The sequence below is a fragment of the Leptidea sinapis genome, chromosome 39 (assembly GCF_905404315.1).
Source record: "Leptidea sinapis chromosome 39, ilLepSina1.1, whole genome shotgun sequence".
Lineage (NCBI taxonomy): Eukaryota > Metazoa > Arthropoda > Insecta > Lepidoptera > Pieridae > Leptidea > Leptidea sinapis.
The window spans coordinates 1907495-1928332 of NC_066303.1; the positions used below are offsets into that span (position 1 = coordinate 1907495).

At 36.6% G+C, this 20838-nt stretch overlaps 1 protein-coding gene across 8 annotated transcripts in view; it reads right to left on the reverse strand.

The window, feature by feature from the left end:
- Window positions 1-2861: 2861 nt before the first annotated feature.
- The window catches only part of LOC126976151 (serine/arginine repetitive matrix protein 1-like), a 51855-nt gene continuing 33878 nt past the window's right edge, over window positions 2862-20838 (reverse strand). For 6 of the 8 annotated variants that reach the window (XR_007731846.1, XM_050824359.1, XM_050824361.1 and 3 more), the window contains 8 exons: window positions 14561-14629; window positions 13023-13121; window positions 11929-12027; window positions 10620-10744; window positions 8714-8806; window positions 7336-7395; window positions 5216-5381; window positions 2862-3697 (listed from right to left, as the gene is read on the reverse strand). Coding sequence is in view for 7 of the 8 variants with exons in the window: in XM_050824359.1 (XP_050680316.1) it covers window positions 2934-3697; window positions 5216-5381; window positions 7336-7395; window positions 8714-8806; window positions 10620-10744; window positions 11929-12027; window positions 13023-13121; window positions 14561-14629 (1475 nt within the window). In the remaining variant the exon portion in view is untranslated. Of the gene's footprint in view, window positions 3698-5215; window positions 5382-7335; window positions 7396-8713; window positions 8807-10619; window positions 10745-11928; window positions 12028-13022; window positions 13122-14560; window positions 14630-19255; window positions 20781-20838 lie in introns of those variants that run through there. The other 2 variants (XM_050824357.1, XM_050824360.1) reach the window with 1 other exon arrangement.

Genomic DNA, 20838 nt, shown 5'->3' on the forward strand with positions numbered 1-20838 from the left:
TCGTCATGACAAAAGAAAGGATTTTGGTTTGATATGTCGGTATAATGTGGTTTTTAAAACTATTAATACATAATTGGATTTGGTACGTCGAACCATCGGACGCGGTCCGGCAGCAGACAGATATTCGATGGTATGTCACATTGTCCATCACAAAATTATTATTACTACCGTCCGGACCGTACTGAGAACGACAGCAGATATTTTTTTAAGTTTATTTATTTATAAAACAACCAGCTGATTATACCCCGCGACGTCGGTTTTTACACCTTGGGTTACATAGCCTATAACACTCGGGTATAATGTAGCTTCGCAACAGTGAAAGAATCATTCAAATCGGTTCAGTAGTTGCGGAGCCAATCCAATGCAAGCAAACAAACAAACAATCAAATCTTTCCTCTTTATAATATTAGTATAGATATACAGATATACACAATGAGTAACTTATAATTGAGTCGGCAAGTGAATAGTAAACACTCCTCAAAGTTTTCTTATTTAATATTTTATTTAAATGATAAAATTTTCCTGAAATTGATCTTAGCTTACTTGCTATATCATCAACGTGAATTTTCCAGTTACAATTGTTGTCTATATTTGGCCCAAATATTTAATTTTGTAAACGTATTCCAATTTTTACAATTACAATTAGTTTTATTCATATTATGTAAACACTGATACATGTGTCCTCTTATAGCAATATCTTCAATACTAACAGACTTAGCTTTATGGTTGTACGCCGAATGTATATGCATACATTTAGTTTTTGTGAAGTTTAAAATGATTCCGTTGTCATGTGCTCATTTAGTAATAGCTTCGAAGTCTTCCTGTATGGTTTTTTATATTGCTGAGACATCTTTTGAGACTCGACATTTGTTTACAACGTTTGATACACTATTAACATGAATTGCGTATCCTACGGGACCAAACACGGAACCTGTAGGGACACCAAGTATTACGTCCGCCACCTCACCAGTCAGCCCCCCAACCATGGTGCGGATCTTCCTATTCAAAAGATAATTTCGAAACCAGCTCTGCGTTGGACCATGTATACCACACTCATCCATCGCATTCAACAATCTATTACGATTTAGGGTATCGATTGCTTGTTTATAATCAATAAATAGTGCTATCAATTGTTTACCTGAATCTAAGCATTCATTTATTTAATCCGCAAACTCCATTGGAGCAGTAACAGTGCTGCGCCCTTTCCGAAAACCATGCTGAGTATCTGATAGTATGTTATGATCTTCTAAGAATTTACTTATTTGATTGACAATAATTTTTTCCATAATTTTATCTATTACCGATAGAATAGCTATCGGTCTATAATTTGTTTACTCAGAATGGTTTCCTGATTTAAAGATCGGCCGTACAATTGCAACTTTTAACTGATCGCAATACATACCATTGGTAAGACACATATTTATAAACTTTGCTATAATTGAACTTAAACGCTTTTTTTATGTAAATTGATCATTCCTCCGTAGTCCATCCAATTCTGGGAATATTTCAGACGATAAGAGATTTATTACTTTTTCTATATCCAATGAAGAAACTTTATTATATCTGAAGCTAAGTTGAGCAGGCTTAACATTACTATCCCTATTTAACAAACTGTGTGTTACATCTTTAATATGCATTATTTCCACGGTAGGTAAATGTTTTAGAAAAATTTGTACATATTTGATTAATACTTTCTGTTTTACCTAAATATTTTAATATAGTATTATCTAAGCTACTTTACTTCTCCCTAACCACGAGTAATTTATTTTTCCATATCTTCCTAAAATCGCCATTACAATTAATAATTTATGTCTGCCTGTATGTATTTCTTTCCTTGTTTACCAATTTATTTACCTTATTTCTAAATTTTGTGTATTCAAGTCGCTTATTCATATTTTTTGTGTGATTTCTATACTCCAAATCAGTAATCTCTTCGTTTTAATATTGAATATAATATATAACAATTTATCCGTGGCCGTTTTTTTTATTTTATTCTTAATGTTTATAACTATCTCACTCTCAAAATATATAGAAGTAAACGCCGAGCCCAATTTTTGATATAACAGTATAGGACACGATATGCTTAGTAAATGTTCCCAATCATATACCCATTAAGCTTCTCTTTAATGAGATAGGTGCGAGGCGCCCACCGGACCGTCCGATGGTCCGGCGGTACCAAATCCGATCATAATATGTTTAGGCTATAAAAGGAAACATTAGTGGGCGTTTATCCATACAAACGTTCTCGAGTCCTTTCTTGTGTTCACTATGGTAAACCGTTTCTTTCTTCGATCAAACTTACTAGATTTAATGGTCAGTATATATTATATTAGTCAATTTAATCAATCGGTCTTCCACTACTATGGCAATAAGAAATATCGTTGTCATGAAATTATGTCATTGAAAATAGGTAAACTGTGACAATCAATGTTAACAGGTGGAACAAACATAAACTTGTTAGTACGTAACTTAAAGTCTTTTATTGGTCGATGTATATGCTTCTACAATATGATCCCAGAACATGTACGAAACAAAGGTGTTTCGAAATTTAAAAGAATTGTTAAAAAACGTTTGTGTGGCAAAGGTTACTAAAGCATAAACAAATTAATGACACCACAGACTGGGAATGAAGCGAACACCCTCTGGCTCTTTAATTATAAATGTTTATTGTACGATATCACATTGTAATCCATATTTTAATAGATATAAAAAAGGCCCGCTGAGTTCCTGTGCCCGTTCTTCTCAGGTCTAAGGCAGTCTATTTAGAATGGGTGGTAGTTTTTGACGTTCAATAAGTGATTATGAATAAAAATATATGAATTTGAATTAGAAACTTCATGGAATTAAATGAAACAAACATGCCACATCAATCTTATATTAATTACCTACTAATCAGATAAAACCTATACGTGTGCATATTTTATAGAAATCCATTATTCCTCATCAGATCCACACTCATCTAATACAACACCAGAAGACAATAATGCTAATATCTCATCATCAGCCATCTCTTCGAAGTCATCAGCCTTTGAGACATTTTTCAAGTTCTTCTTGACTTCCACTCTTTTGGTTTGTGCCTGCAGGGAATTAACAGGCTTGGTAATTGTTTTTCCTTGAGTTTGTATCTTTGCAACATTTTTGACAAACTCTTGTTTCACTGTTGGTTTGTTTTCAACAATTTTAGCATTTGTATCTTTTAGTGTTTTTTCAACACTTTCGACTTGAGGACTTGACTTCTCTATAGTTGTCTCATTTACTTTTGTCAATTTACTTTTGTTGACTTCCATTTTCTTCCCTTCTTCAGCTTTACTTACTTCTTTTTTGACATCTGGAATAATCTTTGACGTTATCTTTTGCGGCATAGAAGGTTCCTCTGTTTTCATTTTCTCAGAAATGTTTGTATTTGCTTCAATAGCTATTTCTCTGGCAGTCTCCACTTTATTTGTATTATCAGCTTCTTCTATTTTTATTGTTTTAGCTACTTTCAACTCATCTTCTTTTTTGTTACCATCATTTATTTTCTGACTTTCATCGGCACTTTTGATAATTTCCGTAGTATCTTCACTTTTCTTTTCTGCATTTTCAGACACTAGAGAAGTGTCCTTTTCAGCGTCAGATTCGTCGACAAACTTTGTTTTCAAGCCTTCTGGGCACTTCATGAACCGGTAGCATGGTGTCACGGTGACATGCGCGCTACCTGTAAATTGTTAAACACCTATTAATACAAACTGAACTTTAACATTAATTATTTTGAAAAAAGGAAGAAACTGAGCTCGTGTAATCACTTGAAACTTTACGGAGCATTTATTTTACATTGCTACAATGTAAAATATATGTGAAGTATATTGCAACAAATACATTTGTTTGTTTTAATAAAATCTAGGGAGTAGTTTTCAAGATTAAATAATTTTCATTACGGCATTATTTAAATCTAAGATCATTTATACTTCTAGATAGACTGTGACAGCTATGAAAATGTCGAAATAATTTTGATTGAGGTTAACAGTTAACCTCTATTTTTAGCAATGCACGCACACTAATACATCACTATACTACATACAAATTGCGAGTGAATGACGTAGATTGCCAGCAAAGAGGATATAAATACTAGGTAATATTAGGCGGGACTGCCGAGGTAAAAATTGAAATGTAGTTTAGTATGAAACGTGCAGTCATATGACATAAGTTTGAAATAGTAGTAATTACGGCCACGTAGTGTAATCCAGCTAAGTTTGAAAGCGAACAGTTGCCTAAAACGTGGTGGATTTCGGTTATCTCAGTTTTTTACAAGATTATAGCCGTCATGTGTCAATCTATCAATGACTGCACGTTTCATACAATCGAGTGAATCGTTTTTTTTTGTTAGAGAATTTCGCTAGGCTGCTTGTCACGCACACTAAAGTAATAAACCTGACCTGTTTTCAGGTTGTCTAGCAGCAAGAGGCTCTATTATACGGCGCGATACGGCCGCGTGACGCATAACATCACGTGCCGCTGTTAGTGAGCCCAGTGACGTCACAGCGCCGTGATAAACAACTTAATTATTTGGAAACTATGTGTCGTATCCAAATCACTTATATATATATATATATTGATTTTAATTGAGAATGCTCCTTGCAACAACACTTTGATTTTTACCTTTAAGATAACAATGAATGTTTTAATAATAAGATAAAGTCTTATACAAATTTAATTTGTACCAAAATTTACAACGATGCGGGACTCGAATGATTCAGGGTTGAGCAGGTTATTAACTATAAAGTAGATCCTGTAGATGGAGCCACAACCTGAGAGTTGAACAAGATATACCAAGATTGACGAATCAAGCGTACTCGAACAGTTGGCTCTGTTGGAAGAGCGCTCTGTTATACCGAAAAGAAAATCTCCCTTTTTAAAAAGAAATGTTTAGTACACACAAATTCATTCAGTCAATATAGATATGGTAGATTTAGAACTTTAAATATAACACGTTTATTTGGATAGAAGACCGGCGATTGACTCACTAAGTACTGCTATTGCCTAACCAAAATATTGACTAATCAATATTAAATGCTTCAGCCTTATGCCCTACATTTTAAGGGTATAACTCGACGGAACCTGAGAGGTCGCGGGTTCGGGTCCCGTTGTGTTCGTAATTGGTATAAATTAAATTTCATGTATATTTAATTCCAGAAGTGAGGGATATCATTAAAAAATAACAAATGTTAAGTCTTACCGCACTTGAGAAACTTGGTCTTGCATATAGTGTCAAAATGCTCGACCGACTTGAGCATGCCCGCGAAAGTGTTGCTCTCGGTCGGGACACGTTTGAACCCGCGGAAGTTGTACTTCTTGAGGAACAACAGGAGGCAACTCCTCTCCGGGCGGTTGGAGAAGTGCAGCTGCAGAATGTTAAAGAGAAAACAATACATCAATTTCATTTATCAAAATTAAATTACGAAAGTATGTTATTGAAGTGAAAACTTCTTTAGCATCGTTGTGATTTGAAAGTCGATGAAACGAAAAAGCGACAGTAAAGTGGGAGAAAATGAGATAGGAAGCATTATACAGTCTTTTTGGTACCAGGCGATCATATTTGAAGGAGAGATTGTCTTATGTATGACGCGAGTATACCTTAATATATTGTGAAGTCATGCGCACGACGTATTACTACATAGACACCAGGAGAACATAAATATGGAAGCGGTGATAGTAATGTAGATAGAAATCATGTGTCATCCTAGCAACATGAACCAAGACTTCATATGCAATTTAGAAGTTTCCCTTTTGACATGAGTAAGTACTTTGTACTCACGCAATTTTTTTTATCTACACCCATGCTTTAAATCTTCTATTAAAGATTCTGAAACAGTTATTGCCAACATTAAAACACCCAATGTCATAATAACTATTACATCATCCTAACCGATTTTGCAGTGTGTGTTAATACCATGGAGTTACAACACAATAGCGTATAGATGAACAAAGCGTGCGAGAGAGTGAGATAGAAAAGGTAATCTAATTTGTTACTGTAACCGATTTTGATAACAAGTCGATAACAGTTAGCCGCGCTGGTAAACTGGTAAAGTTTTGACGAGACAAGCGCCAAAGATTAGTGGAAGCTAAATTATTTGGGATGGTTTCTCGAAAGGTGAGTGAACCACCAAGCAACACCGAAAGCAGCGATTATTATTAGGGAAAAAATATGTTAATTGAACTGGAATGGAAAAAAGTGTCACACTCATATGATACAAAAATAGAAGTCTAATAAACCATGCTTTCAATTATAAATACACAAGGAGCATAGTTAAGCATGGTGGCTGCAATATCAAAGCATGTTTTACTGGATGTGGAGTTGCACCTGTTCAAAACATTGAAGGTACAATAGATCTATTTCAGTACTAAAACATATTAGAGGGCATAATGATTCCCTACTCTGACGACCATTTGCCTGTAACCTGGAACTTTCATGGTATTGACCCTAAACACACGGCTAACAGTGTCAAATGTCTTATTAGGGCACATCGTATTTCCGTCGTAGACTTGCCTGCAAATAGCCTGGGTTTAAAGCCTTTTGAAAATCTGTAATTAATGTCGATTAAAAGAAAGTCTCAAACAAACGCAACTCCAGTCAAAAATAGTTCTACGAAGCTTTTCTCTTTCGAACTCAATCCCAATCGAAAAATGTCAGACATTGCTTGAATCAATGCCACGTCGTTGCAGAGCCTGTCATTGACAATAACGGCGTGGTTTTCTCTCTCGCTTTACCTCATTTTAGTGTACATAGCTGGCGTGGCTATCTATCTCTTTCTCTACTCTATGCATCAACGCCAGTCACTTGAAATATGACTATCCGTTGCGATCAGCAGTTTCGTTTTTGTCGATTATAAATAAATCATGTGAATTGTCTGACCCTTTTTTCAATATTTTTTTTAAGGCTTAGGTTCTACGCTTTTTACAATAAAGCTTCGTTTCCTTTGGGTTGTTCTAGACGGCATTGCTTTTCGATTTATTTATTCAAATTAAAATTCAAATATTTTTATTCGAAATCAAATGGTACCATTCAAAAAAGCATGCCTCAGACCTGAGAAGAACGGGCGCAACTAAGTGAGATTTTTTTTTTCATAAAAAATATGGTTACAATGTAATAATATTGTACAATAAAACTTATTATTTAATAGCCTGGGCGGTGACTCCATTTCCAATCTGTGGTATCATTTAGAAATTCATTTATGTTGTAGTATCCTTTAGCACACAAATGTTTTTAACAATTCTTTTGAATTTCACTGAATACATTTGTTTTGAACATTTTGAACTGGGATCTTTTGGTAAAGGCATTTACAAAACGTCTCTCACCTTGACAATAAGCCTGTTGTATATGTTAAGAAGTCTCTTTGTGACGTTCAGACCGATCACCTGTAACGAAATAAAAGTAGTTTAAAAAAACTAAAAAAAACACGCTTTGGTTGAAAAGATAATGGTTAAAATTTAAATTCCTGCCTTATCGACGAAAGATAAAAAAAATTATATAAATTAACAAAAATCTTATTTTGCAAATTGAAAAATGGAATAATTTTATCAAATTAATGTAATGTCATAAATCTACGAAGTTTGAACGAAATCTGGCCGTTTAAAGTGGGGTTAAATCGCGCCCAAATGAGTTGGGTTACCAACAACCATACATACAGGTGAAGCTAATAAAAAGCGAGTTAAACCTTAAAATCGTTAAAAACCTTATTCAGAGCAATAGGAATATGTATATTTTTTTTATATATCCGTATATATTCCGTACATCGGCCATCGATACATTACAATAATAAGACCACACGTTTGAAGTCAAAACTTCATCAAATCGAGGTTAATACAAATTTAAGTTCAGTTTTCAATTCGGACAGTGACAGTTGACACTCATCTAACGGCCGTTCCCAATATTAAGTCTATCTCTTACTTGAGATAAAAATAGTAACTATCGTTTTCTTTTCTGTCCCAATAAACTTATCGACGGTAACTCACCTTATCCGTACACGCTGTCTGTCAATGGCACGATGTATAGCTTACCAGCGATAGAAGTTTGTATGGAAATTGCAATTCACGCGTCCCAATATTAGGCGATAAGGATGACTGATCGGGTATATTGGAACAGCTTCAGATTATTGACAGCTAATTACTGACAGTAGAAGGTAGTAATTTATCTCTTTCTGTAGATAGTATATTGGGAACGGCCGTAAGTCGTATTGGTAATGCGCATAATTACCTAACTGTTAAATCACGGTTATCACATTTTATGTTTCCCTCCGCGCTGTGTGAGATTGAACCTATGCATATTCCAAACTATTATTACCTACTATCACAGACTTAAAATATAATAGCGAATAGACGAACAGGACATGCGGGAGAGAAGAACATCTCTAACAGGTATAGAGAAAGATAGAAAATGTAAACGAATCTATTGTAACTGATTTTGATAAACAAGTCGTAAACAGTCAGCAACGCATGGCATTAGCTCCTTAGTATTTGGAATATTAAAACACTAGCTACTTGTTATCGGGCTGTCAGATCGTCTTTAAGCTAGTATATTCTAAGGCTGGGTTTCATCATATCCGTAAGAGGAAAGGTTTGCTTACATTGTCTTTAAGTACACTTTTTCCGTTCCACTATCAGACTGACAATGACGTGTACTTATCTTTACACATATATAGAACGTCATTGACGTAAATAATTTAAAATGACTTACATTGGTGAGTTCGTCTCCCGCCTCGTTGCGGAACTTCTCAGCGACGTATCGCTCCTCGTCCGTTGGCGGGTCGTCCGGGAACTCCTGCCACACCTGTCCGGACAAACACAATTTTTTTAGAGGTAAATATTACATCATAATAATGAAATGCGGTGTAAAGACTAAGAAAACAGAATTGCAGTAAGTGTCAGCCACTTCAAAAGTAAGTATCACCCATATATTCGTATATGAGATATATTATACGTATAGAAAGTCTTTTGCTGCTAGAAAACCGATGTAAACAGACCAGGTTTATTACTTTAGCGTGCGTGACAAGCTACGTCTTACACTCGCGACTTGTATGACAATTTGTGTAAGTGTGCGTGCATTGCTCCAAATAGAGGTTAACTGTCAACCTCAAAAACTTTTTTTCCACAGCTGTCACCGTCTATCTAGACGTATAAATAAATGATATTATACTCGTTAAATATATGAATTCGTTTATCGTACTACCAATATTAGTACTAATAGTACCAACATATCTTCTGTGAAAGATCGAAAACGGCGGAAAAAGGCTAAACTACTGCTGCAGGAATATTTAGAAAAAGTCTATGTGTATGCTCGTTATAGCAGGTTATAATTCATTGGCGTAACAAAACAAAGATCCTTCAAAAATTTTATTCCGCGTGCTATTTTTCGTTTGTAGAAAGTACAATATTGTATTAAAGAAGGTATGAAATATAACAAGGCAACAAGAAGCATGATACAAATTGTCGAGTTGATCAATTAACGTCAAGGTACAAATGATTTAAGTTTTCTTTTGTGTTAATTCACTTTAGACTCAAGACACTCTTGAGTCTCGTGCCAGATTTTGGCGAGACAACACGTCCTGAGGATGCCTCGTGTAGAGGCGAAACACGTGTCGAATTGTTTAAAAACAAATATTGGCGGATTTAACATTAAAGAATACTTAAATCATTTGTATAATTATGGATTTCCGCAAAGTAACGCCTACTTCAATAAATTTTCCTAACGTCAAGGTGTCGAATTTGCGTGACGGTGTGCACCCGCATCGTAAAAATTCAGTTTAATGATTTTAACCTAACGCTCCAAAATAAGTTAAACTTCAAAAATATTTAATTATATGTACAACTTTACGTCTGTGGCCGACTTAAGCTGAGATCTGTAGAGCGTACTTAGACTTTGCTCAGACTTTACTTACGTAACACTTAGCTGAGTTTTTTTTATGGAATAGGAGGACAAACGAGCGTACGGGTCACCTGTTGTTAAGTGATCACCGCCGCCCACAATCTCTTGCAACACCAGAGGAATCACAGGAGCGTTGCCGGCCTTTAAGGAAGTGTACTCGCTTTTTTTGAAGATACCCATGTCGTATCGTCCCGGAAACACCGCACAAGGAAGTTCATTCCCCAGCTTTGTAGTATACGTGGAAGAAAGCTCCTTGAAAACCGCACTGTGGAGGACCGCCACACATCCAGATGGTGGGGATGAAATCCTAACTTGTGGCGTGTCGTGCGAAGGTGGAATTCGGCGGCAGGAATCAGGTTAAACAGCTCTTCGGAACACTCCCCGTGATAAATGCGGTAGAAGACACACAATGAAGCAACTTCTCTACGCAACGCCAAGTGATCCAGCCGTTCACAGAGCACTGGGTCCCCCACAATTCGAGCTGCTCTACGTTGCACGCGGTCAAATGGATCTAGCTGATACTGATACTGAGTGTGATAAAACGCCAACTTGACTGTAGCATTGGTCTGTCTTAGCTTAATCTCAGTATAATTTCAGCTGCCATATGATCATAAAAACGAAATCAAAGATTATGCTAAGCTTAAAGACAGCTAAATTTAACGTAAGTAAAGTCTGAGCAAATTCTAAGACGCTCTATAGATGTAAGCCTTACACTTACCTTGATCATAATATGCCTCAGCTCGTACTCGAGCATCTTGGATGTGACCGCGTCCAACTCTCGGCTTCCCTCTCGTTTTTCGGCCGGAAACAGTTCCTCTATCGCCGCAGCGTCGCTGTTCTTCACTGAAATTATATATAAAAAATTTACTTAACAGTATTTGTTAAGAAAATTTATTGAATTAGGCGTTTCTTTGCGGAAATCCACAATTATACAAATGATTTAAGTCTTGTTTAGTGTTAATTCCGCCAATATTTGTCTTTAAAACAATTCGACACGTGTTTCGCCTCTACACGAGGCATCCTCAGGACGTGTTGTCTCGCCAAAATCTCTGTCAATTTGCCAATATGAGACTCGTGCCAGATTTTGGCGAGACAACACGTCTTAGAGACAAATATCGGCGGAATTAACACTAAAGAAAACTCAAATCATTTGTATGATAATAAAAATTCAATTAGTAGTTAGTATTCAGTTAATTAGTAGTAATGTTATTGGTAGTGAATAAAAGACTTTTAAATATAAGCGGACTCTCAAACTCCTGCCAGAGTTTGAGTCTCGTGCCAGATTTTGGCGAGACAACACGTCCTGAGGATGCCTCGTCTGAGGCGAAGCACGTGTCGAATTGTTTTAAAGACAAATATTGGCGGAATTAACACTAAAGAAGACTTAAATCATTTGTATAAGTATTTTTTAATACAAAACTGCAAATCAAATGGGCGTATTTAAAAAAAAAATAGAGGTCAATAATGTGAAGTAAGTATTTTGTATTTGCAACTGACTGTTCGTAGTAAGCAAGTAAATGTTGATGAAAAGTGGCAATGAGTTTTTTTTTATGAAAATAAGGAACGAGACGAGCAGGACGTTCAGCTGATACTCCTTGCCCATTACAATGCTGTGCAGCTCAAGATTATTAAAAATCCTAAAAATTCTGAGCGGCATTACAACTGCGCTCGTCACTTTGAGACATAAGATGTCAAGTCTCATTTGCCCAGAAATTTCACCAGCTATGGCGAATTTCAGCCCGAAACACAGTAATGCTTACACATTACTGCTTCACGGCAGAAAAAGGCCGCCGCTGTGGTACCCATAATCTAGCCGGCATCCGGTGCAAAGGAGCTTCCCACTGGTACAACTGGTCTAACACTGGTAATTTTGCTTGCCACTTCTTCTCAACCTTTTGTGGAGTGGCGGTAAATATAAAAAGTGATTTTGATTTGATTTAAATGGGTTAAATTCTAACACATAACACATATTTCTTATATTAAATAAATAAATAAATAAACACATAATTGCGTAGATGAATGTGTACCTTCGTCTTTCTCAACTGGTGTATATTTTTTCGGCGGTTCTGAAGGCTTCGCCGCTACCAATCTTGGTTTCTTCGCTATAACGTGCTGTGGTTTTCTGACTGCAAAATAAAATATAATCCATAAATGTTGGTGCAAATGAAAATTGAAAAGTTTAAAATTAATGCCAGACTGAAAGAAGAAATCACTTAAAACAATAATTTTGGAAGAGCGATATCTCAAGACAATTTGATATAGTTGGCCAAAAGTCAATTCATCTCTTAAAATGAAGGTGTTTGCTCAAGTTATTGTGGATACACTGAAACATGCTATCAAAGATTATTGCAATATTTCTTTCTTTTTTTATGGAAAAAGGAGGACAAAAGAGCGTACGGGTCACCTGGTGTTAAGGCGAAGGGTAGACAGAAAACACTCAATCAAGGTGTTTTTAGAGAAGTTCTATGGTGAAAATATAACATTATGGAGCTATGCACACTACTTTATCCTGTTACACATAACCTTAAGTCTTACTTGTAGGTTGCTAATGCTTGCTGTTGGTTAAAGTTAACAAAACTCCAGAACTATTATTTCTTTGCAGTTAAACAAGTTTTTTTTCTCGGCATGATGCATTTGTTTAGTATACTACTCTCATAAAAGTTGTTTTTTTAGCTTTTACTTTTTTTGGTGTAGGTACATTTATTCAGATTAGTAATCAATAATAAGGATTGTAAGCAATTAAACTGTTTGTGCCTGTTAAAATGTTACATTTTCGATGCAAGAATGCCGTGAACTCATATCGCTCAAGGTCGCCGGCATTTAGTGTCGCCTTAAGTGATCACCGCCGCCCACATTCTCTTGCAACACCAGAGGTATTACAGGAGCGTTGCCGGCCTTTAAGGAAGGTGTACGCGCTTTACTTGTTTAAGCTTGTACTTATTTCGATTATTTTTTTTGTCTATTATTATTTAATCTTATAAAAATAACAATTGGATAGAGTGAGAGAAAGGGAAGCCAGATTGACCGGCACCGTAACGCGTTACGTTACGAATCGGTTTACCCTCCCATAAGAAGTTATCACTTCAAAAACAAAAATAGAATTGCCTAGATGAATGTGTACCTCCGTCTTTCTCAACTGGTGTAAATTTTTTTTGCGGTTCCGAGGTCTGAGCTGCTACCAATCTAGGGTTCTTCCCTATAAAGTGCTGTTGTTTTCTGACTGCAAAATAAAATGAAAACCCGTAAATTTTGATACAAATTAATATGTATAGGTATGTGGAAAGCAACAACCCAAGTCAATTTCCTATCATAGACTTTGAATATAATAGCGAATAGACGAACAAAGCATGCGAGAGAGAGAGAGGAACATCTCTACGGAGGAGTTACAGCAAGATAGAAAAGGAAAGCGAATCTATTGTAACTGTAGTCCTTAGTAGTTGAATATTAAATGATTTTGATGTCAATTTGAGAAACTAAATTGGCAGGCAACAAATGTAAAATAGGTTCTGTAGATGGCGCCACAACCGGAGAGTTAAACGAACATACCAAGATTTCGGTATCTATATATTCGGTCCAATTTTGACAGGAGACTAATGGACACTTAAATTGTTTCAAAACGATTTCATAGTCTTCATATATTATATCGTCTCTTTCTCACACGTAAGTTTTTATGTAAGGATAGTTTTTTTTTATGGAATAGGAGGACAAACGAGCGTACGGGTCAAATGTTGTTAAGTGATCACCGCCGCCCAAAATCTCTTGCAACACCAGAGGAATCACAGGAGCGTTGCCGGCCTTTAAGGAAGGTGTACGTGCTTTTTTTGAAGGTACCCATGTGGTATCGTCCCGGAAACACCGCACAAGGAAGTTCATACCACAGCTTTGTAGTACGTGTAAGAAAGCTCCTTGAAAACCGCCATGTGGAGGACTGCCACACATCCAGATGGTGGGGATGATATCCTTACTTGTGGCGTGTCGTGCGAAGGTGGAATTCGGCGGCAGGAATCAGGTTAAACAGCTCTTCGGAACACTCCCCGTGATAAATGCGGTAGAAGACACACAATGAAGCGACGTCTCTACGCAACGCCAAGTGATCCAGCCGTTCACAGAGCACTGGGTCCCCGACAATTCGAGCTGCTCTGCGTTGCACGCGGTCAAATGGATCGAGCAGATACTGGGGTGCGCCAGACCAGAGATGACAGCAATACTCCTTGTGTGGCCGGACCTGCGCTTTGTAGAGTGCTAGAATGTGGGCCGGCTTGAAGTATTGCCGTGCTCTATTAATGACCCCCAGCTTCTTCGAAGCCAATTTGGCTTTGCCCTCCAGATGGCCACGGAATTGGCAATCGCTCGAGATTTCGAGACCCGCCTGAGGTGGGGTGACCTCATACTGGGGTGCGCCAGACCAGAGATGATAGGATGTAAGGATAGTTATCTCACTTTCACACAGGGTTCGTCTATTACGGTTGTATACTAACTCTAACGAGTTTATGGTCGGAACAGAAGCTAATATAGACAATAATAAATAAATAATTATTGCTCTCAATTTCTTTTTGAAAATTCGTAGAGACTATTTTGTTTGTATATGTTCTCGAAACTAAATAAGACTTATTTTTTGGTCTACAACTGAGATCAAATAATCCTTAAGAAATGGCTTACCAGGAATCGAAGCCCTTATCCTTTGCGGCAGAGGACGTGCCGATCTCGGGTCAAATCTGTTTCTTCTGCCTGTAAGAAGGACACTGCTATTTTAATTCGCAATGAGGTATTTCTAAGTATTTTTTGACATTCATAAGTGTCATTTCCGTGACCTACATGAATAAAGTGATTTTGATTTGATTTGATATATTGTTATATAAGAGGGCTGCAAGAGGCTTACGAGATGGGGAGTGGTGCTGATGGTGGCAGCCGCTCATGATCATCTGCAATACCTGAGGTCAAGAGTATGGTCTTACAAGTCTTAATTATATACAAATTATTGATTCCCTCTTCTAATCGCTGTCGTCTGTAATAGACAAAGATGATTCGCCGGAAGAGTCCGAATCAGCCGTATTTATGACAATATAACTTAGTATAGGTCCGTTTGTTTAAATTCTTTATCTAGTCTCGTTGGCCTTAGTATAGTGTATAGACGACAAGACAGCCCGATAATGCGTGACCACTTTTGATATTTTGCCAATATGGCGTTAGCTAGTGGTTTAGTTATCAAAATACCAGAGCTACTGTCAAGCGTGGCTGACTGTTTACGACTTGTCAATTAAAATAAGTTACAGGAACAATAGATTCGCTTTCTTTTTCTATCTAGGCGTAGTTCTACCTGCTCCGTTAGAGATGTCAAAATCACTTTTTTTTTTATAGAAGACAAACGCGCGCTCGTGTCACTTGGTGTTAAGTGATCACCACCGCCCAAATTTTCTTGCTACACCAGTGGAATCATAGTAGCGTTACCGGCCTTTAAGGAAGGTGTACTTTTTTTGAAGGTACCCATGTCGAATAGTCCCGGAAACAACGCACAAGGAAGGTTATTCCACAGCTTTGTAGTACGTGAAGAAGTGCGAAGGTGGAATTCGGCGGAAGGAATCAGGTGAAACAGCTCTTCGGAACATTCCCCGTTATAAATGCGGTAAACCCCGGCACTGCACTGGTTTATTCCCCGACAATTCGTGCAGCTTGCACTCTTTGTTCGTCTATACATCAGTATATTATAAGCCTATGGGTTCGCCATATTTAATAAAATATAGCAACATGTTTATTTGCACCCCTATTTCTCTTACAGTTATAAGGCCGAGTTTTTAAATTTGTCAATATTTGATCAAAGATTCCGTATTATTTCTGACGCAAAACAACGGTATTACAGAAATCTTATATCTAATAGCGGTGAGTTATTCCGGACAAGTGTCATTACGACGATAAAAATATAACAATAGATGTATACAAAACCAACTTTCATCGCTTGCTTCCTCTTTCACCTATAAATAAAATAAACATTACAATCTATCACGTTGTATACGTAATTAAACAGACTGACGATATCGAAAAGAGCGTAGACTACAGCGCAGATGATACAACGACTGCAGTGAAATCTCTAACTATTATCACCACATTAAAACAGTTACACTTTAAAAAACCATTCAACACCAGCAACGACAAAAAACCGAGATAATTGGAATAGATAGACCCAAGTACATCGATAAAGAATCTTTCAGATATAAAAGAGCGATTGTTTTCAGAAATCACATTGTCTATAGCGGCGGCGCAGGAGTTACATAAGATAAACAAACACTTAAGAAAAATGCATGCCATTCCAAACTGCTATTCGTTGAGTAGCTGAAAATATATAGCGTGTATCTGCTTTCAAACAAAGCAGTGCACAATAAGTATTAAGTAAGCTTAGCATTGAACAGTTGCATAAAAAAAATTTCATCACTGTTCAACAGGAGCATTTCATAGCCAATAAAAAGAAGAAAACGAGGCTGATTCAGTTCCTCACCGAGAAAATGATACAGCAACAGGGAATAAAACAACTGTTGCAACAGGAGATGCTAATGGTAGTATAGCCAAGTGCGGGTTGGATGAGGCTGCCGTTCATCCAACTGTTGAAATAGTTGAGGAAAATGTCAACTTGATACTCTTCCTCATGGGATTAGGTCCATTTGTATACAGTGCGACAATTTCAGCAGCTTCCATTTGCCAAGACAATTCTCCTTCTTCACAGTTTCTCTGGATGTGACCTCCGCTATCCATGGAAAGGGCAAAATGGGAATTGCTTAGCTGTTCACGGATCAGAAACATACCTGATCCAAAACATCCAGATATTTGCAGAGAGCTATTACATCACCTGAGAGTATTCAAAAGGCCGGCGAGAAACTGTTTCTGGCAATTTACCAAGCGCCTGTCCAGGTACAAAATCTTCATAAATACCGCTACTCAGATTTTTGAGGGCATCGATGATGCCGAAATCAGATCTGGCCACTCTTCATCCTACCAGAGGAGCTTCGCAGCAGCACTCGTTGAGAGTGTACAGGTATCATTAATCAGAAGTTGTCAAATACTGTATTATAAATATATATTTGAGTTAATACTGACGTTGATCTTATTACTTCTTCTTCAGACACAACAATGGCTCGGCAAACCCCTACCACCGACTCAATGGTGCTGAGCCAGTGACGATGATATCCTAAAGCCAACAACCAACGATCCAGTGGCACCTAAATTCATTCTCAAACAACATATTTTGCCGATGCGCGACTGGGTGTGGGGTGCGATGCAGAATTTGCTATGAGCCATCGTTAAAAAGTTATTTAAGAAAATCTTACACCCTCCCATTGTATATTTACCCCATTGCCATTATCTTTACCCCCAACCATCAGTACTTTTCACTATGTTGCTTCACCGTTTTCTACAACTCTATGCCGAAAGTCGCTTATATATTATTATATGCGAATATATTTCCAATTATTGAATAATGAATAGGCAGGTATTTTAACCTCTAACAACTATTTGACCTCGCCTATAAACAAATAAATTAGCAACTAGCCTGTTGGTGATTCACATTGATGCCGCATTAACTAAATATCGACGTTAGGAATTTGACATGGCAGCTCTTCGGAATACTTCCCGCACTGAAATATATGTACAACAAGAGAATAGGGAAAATAATCTAATATGGCTTCAATTATTTTTATTTCAAAGGCAGTGTAGCTATCTATACTTACACACGCTGCAGCCCTGTGTAAAAAAATACTAAAATAATAATACAAACTTTTACTTTATTCGAAGGGTAGAATAGAGGGCGACAGGCGCTTTTTATAATTCTATTTTTAATCGAATAACTGTATGCATTGCGACAAGGATCTTTAGACCCGTGGCCAAATTCGGAACTGTTGTCATACTTAGGAATAATATATGGACGATTAGCTGCAGGAAAAAATCAATATTTAATTTCTTTTTATGAAAATGCTCTTTGCTTCTCATCACCCAATTAAATTATACTTAATATCGCATTTATTTACCTCCATATAATTGTGATCTGAATCCGATAGATAGATAAGGTGAAAAATAAAAACATAAAAATGAAAATGGCGGCGCGGATGGAGACGAACATCGGCAAGCCTTCTATTGAAATGCCAGAAATAATAGCAAATACATTGAAAGTATTTCTAGCAATGAGTGGTATTATTAGTGCTCTAGTGTGAATGAAGAGTCTGGGTCAAAATATGGATATTTAGATAAAACTTTCATCATAGATGTGTGTTCAGAAAAAGAAAATCTAAAAATACGAAAACTCACTGTTTCTTTTAGTTTTAGAAACACCAGTGGTATATTAACAGAGTAGAATTTAGGTAATTAGTATTAAAAAGTAAAAAAACAGTAAAAGATCTGGCCGTCCTAGCAGTACAGTGAAGAAAATTATTGGAAGAAATCCTGTGCGAAAGCAAAAGATTATTTAACCAATAATATAAAAATAAAATTGAATAGGGTGTTTAATTCAAAACAACTTAAGCGGTACACAAAAAGAGGTCATGAAAAATTCTTACCTATTTCAATTGAATCTTCTCAAATAGTCGTAATAGGAAGAGAAGAAGCAATCCCAGTGACTGACCCACATTTTTGTCATACAATTCTCAAAATACTGACTCATGTGTATCAAAATACAATTCTTGAGAAGGTGGATAAGCATCTTAACAACACGATACAGCTTCACATGCTCTCTGAAGGGTTCTGTCCAAGGTTTACTTAATTCTAATTAAAACTTACCGCGAGGAACGAAATTCGTAATCTTTTCATACTCACATTATCTTCCCAGAAAAGAGCAAATAATAATTCATATAACTAGTCGTCAACACCTGGAATAAATTAATTGAAATTAAGTTTTTGTTCATACCTGCATATTACAAAATCTTCCCATGTGCTGCTCCAATTTCTGGAAATCTTCTACAAGAACTGAGAGCACCATCAATCTTCGGAATGAATAAAGAACTCCGGTGTTTGCATCCTCTTCGCGTTTATGTTTTATAGAGCCTGAAACGAACTTAGGAAAGATTATGACACTAAAATGTTAAGTACACAAGTTCATTCAATCTTAATTACTTACCAAATAGATATGCAAAGCTTTGCATAAACAATTTTCTTGACCTTGTTTCTCCCAATAAATGTTACTTGACTTACAACTACAGTATTTTTAAACGAAATGTCTCACATGTTATTTCATTTTTAAGCTTCATTCCAAATAGCTATCGCAGTCTAATAATCTTATCGTGGGTAATTTTCTTAATCGAACTATTACAAGAATAGGAAGAGAAACGTAGATTTAATAGATACGAGATGAATCTTTGCTAAAATTAATAAAATACATCATGACAAACTTCTTTATTGAACTCAATATTAATACGAATAACATACAATAAGGGAAAAGTGAAAACCTTAACTTAATCTAAGCAAAGTACATCATCATCTGATGATGCAATATCCATATTAGAAACCTCGTAGCTATCACTTTGCTCGCTTTTATATTTTTCCAACATGTTTATCAAATTACGCTCAGAGTCGACGGATCGAACATCCACAGAGTAACATTGATTAGCACTTATAACGAAATCCAGTTTAAATCCCATTTTTCTGAGAGTCTCAACCGATTCAATATCAATTTCAACCTCAAGTCGAGATTTATTCATACTTCTGTGTTTGTTTATTTTTATAGCTTTCCATTTGGTGATATTTAACTTCTTAACACCATGATTGCTACTTCTTAGCTTCTCGAGCGCAGAAGTAGCAGCCATAACAACATTCGGGGGTAAAAATATTTCCATCCGTATGTAACGTGTTTGATCATTACCACCCACAATTACTACAGGTAGTTTATTAACCATACCGAAACCTGAATTATAATTCAGAAACCAACGTCTTGTGTCGTCGTTTTCGGGCAACAAGCCAAAATATCCCGGATGAGCAATTCCATATTTCACAACGTCAATCTTGCTTTTACCACCATTCGTAAGATATTTGAATATATTGCTAACAATGTTGCTTTTAATCTTACGTGCAATGGGCATTGAAATTGGTTTATCACCTTTCAAGGCGAACTTTATGATTTTTGTATCCTGTGGCAACGAGGACATTGTGGCTGTTTCTACAGGAGGTTCAATCGATTTAACCTTTAAACCGGCATCAAAAGCATCTTTATCAACAGCTACCGCTTTAAGGTAAACATCGACTTTTTGCAGTTCATAGCTGAGCTTCATTTTGTGTTTCTCTAGAGCGCGCGCGGACGACGGAGGCATATCGACATACAAACGAACACCTTTCAAGGTAACCACCTGTTTCACCAGCTTCCACTTACCTAGATCTACGCCGTCTAATTTATTCTGTAATCTAAGTTTATCGAATGGTTTTAGTTTATCATAGCGCGAAGAATGACCTGGTAGCCAAATCGCAGCACGCTCATACCATAACTCCTCCTTTGTGTACACTAAAACGTTGAATCTCCTGAATTTCTGAAAATCCAAATAAATCAACCACTCCTTCGATGCTGCGTCCCGGGCTTCGACTTCGTAGCGGAACACACTTTGCAATCCTTTCAGTGTAAAATCGGGTGTTACACCCCGAGAAATGTTTGATGCTTCAATCATACTTTGAACCAAAAAGTTTTTTAAATCTACTGCTTCGCTACTATTGATAGGGTCAAAATCATCTTTGCATAAATACAACACGTTTTGGTCGGGTTCGACTATTTCGGGCACGACGTTTTGTTCGGGCTGTACAAATGTAGAGTAGTTCTGCATATTTTTGTTCATATTGTTTTGAGCAATATAGGCTTTAGATGCATTAACTATTTCCATTATCGAATTATTTTGTGCATAACTGTAGTCCCAGTTTGGAACTGTAAATTAAAATTAAATAGTGATAATAATTCCGAATTAAATAACTCAATGGTATAA